The sequence below is a fragment of the Arachis ipaensis genome, chromosome B06 (assembly GCF_000816755.2).
Source record: "Arachis ipaensis cultivar K30076 chromosome B06, Araip1.1, whole genome shotgun sequence".
Taxonomy (NCBI): Eukaryota; Viridiplantae; Streptophyta; class Magnoliopsida; order Fabales; family Fabaceae; genus Arachis; species Arachis ipaensis.
The window spans coordinates 21340728-21342450 of NC_029790.2; the positions used below are offsets into that span (position 1 = coordinate 21340728).

Genomic DNA, 1723 nt, shown 5'->3' on the forward strand with positions numbered 1-1723 from the left:
TTTTCAAAGGGTTTGGGCGCGAAACCAATGCGCCGTCGTTTAAATAGTGTCCACCGTATCATGTAATTGCATCAAATCAGCATTCTGGTGACGGAAATGATTATTGAGACAAATTGGAGCCACAATTGCAAATTTAGGGGTTCTAATTGAAACCAACGAAATTGTGGGGGTCATTATGAGTATCGAATTAAATTTCAGGGACCAAATTGAGATTTAACTCGAATATTGTAACTATAAATATAAATGTGGGAATAATGACACTCCTAAACCCTAACATTACTGGTGTCCAGAGTATGCACTTTGACCGCCATTAATTCTTTGAGGTGAATGTATTAAAAGTATACACAACCAAATAAGCGATAATGCTGATGAAAACAAAAAACAAAATAAATAGAATCAATGAAATAAAATCTTCTTTTTCAAAATAAAATGCAGGCAGTTACATCGGATAAATAACTAAGTTTGATTCAACTCACGTCATTTGACAACCAGAACCTTAGTGTTGAAATTTGCCTTCCTTAACAAAAATGATTATATACATGGTTAGTTATTTACTTACTAGCTCTAATGTATCAGTGCGCTTGGGATGTTGAAAAATGACTTGCCAACAACCTATTGTGATGTATATACCATTAGTCAATTACCTTCCAAATTATGTACGCCAAGGAAAATCATTTGCTGAGCTGCTGCCATCAACTGCTATATGCTTTGGAATATGCCACCCACATTCAAACAATCATTTTATTTCATTTCTGTACAGGAACCCCATCCATATTCATATAGACTGAGGTGTTGAGACATAAAATGTGTGTCAACAATCTTTAGACCAAAAGCATCCCCCATCCTCATGGTTTACCCAACGCCCAAAGCTTTTTGTAAATTTGGTGTCTTTGTTTAGCTGTACTTCAATCTGTCCCCTTCGCTGAATCTGAAAGGCGGTCAAAATAAATTGTCATTTCCAACTGGTTGCTTACCAAAAGCCATAACTAATCAACAAGCGAGGTGTACAAGATTATTATGGAATCCAGGGAGGACAATGTTTTTCGATGTTTACTTTTCTTCCACTTTATAAGCCCCCAACTCCTCCGTCTTACCTCTAGGAAACTAAAGTATGTGATTCTGGCACTAGCATAACATATACTGACCTTTGTGCAGGATTCAGTTTGTCTTGTACATCCAGTTTTCTCGGCCCTTAGTTCATTCAAAATATTTTTTGATGATATGAAGGTTGACCTGTATATTCATAAACAAAAAAGGGGGAAAAAATGAACTGTTGTAAGTATATAATCCACCATATTGATATCAATTAATGCCTATAGCATCATTGCTGTCAACAAATCCCCAACACAATAATTTTGACTACCCCATCATCCTTCAATCTGTCAAATCGGACACGAACTTATAAACCATTTAACAACATATTCTCCTTAATTTCACTCGAGGATTCAATCCGGCATAAAACACAAGACTAACACCACAACCACCACCACAACCTACAAATTAGATAATAATTCCCATGACAGATTAAAGGCTCTTACTTATTTTAGAAATTAAGGAGCAACAGTGTAGTTTTTCAGGCATCCTACAAGTTGAACAACTTGCTAAGTTCTGGTTAAAGGAGGAATAACTGGATTCTCCTGGGCCAAGTTATATGGTATAAAGTGAAATGTTGTGGGCTTATCATTTGTATTTAGTAGGCTCAAACTTCAATTATGTGTTAGTG

The 1723-nt window shown here is 35.9% G+C and overlaps 1 protein-coding gene across 2 annotated transcripts in view; it reads right to left on the reverse strand.

Moving 5' to 3' along the window:
* The window catches only part of LOC107646156 (phosphoinositide phosphatase SAC2), a 10664-nt gene continuing 9332 nt past the window's right edge, over positions 392-1723 (reverse strand). For both annotated transcript variants that reach the window (XM_016350352.2, XM_016350351.2), the window contains exons 15-16: positions 1146-1233; positions 392-928 (exon numbers count right to left, since the gene is read on the reverse strand). In XM_016350352.2, the coding sequence (XP_016205838.1) occupies positions 812-928; positions 1146-1233 (205 nt within the window). In that variant the 3' untranslated portion in view covers positions 392-811. The remainder of the gene's footprint in view (positions 929-1145; positions 1234-1723) is intronic.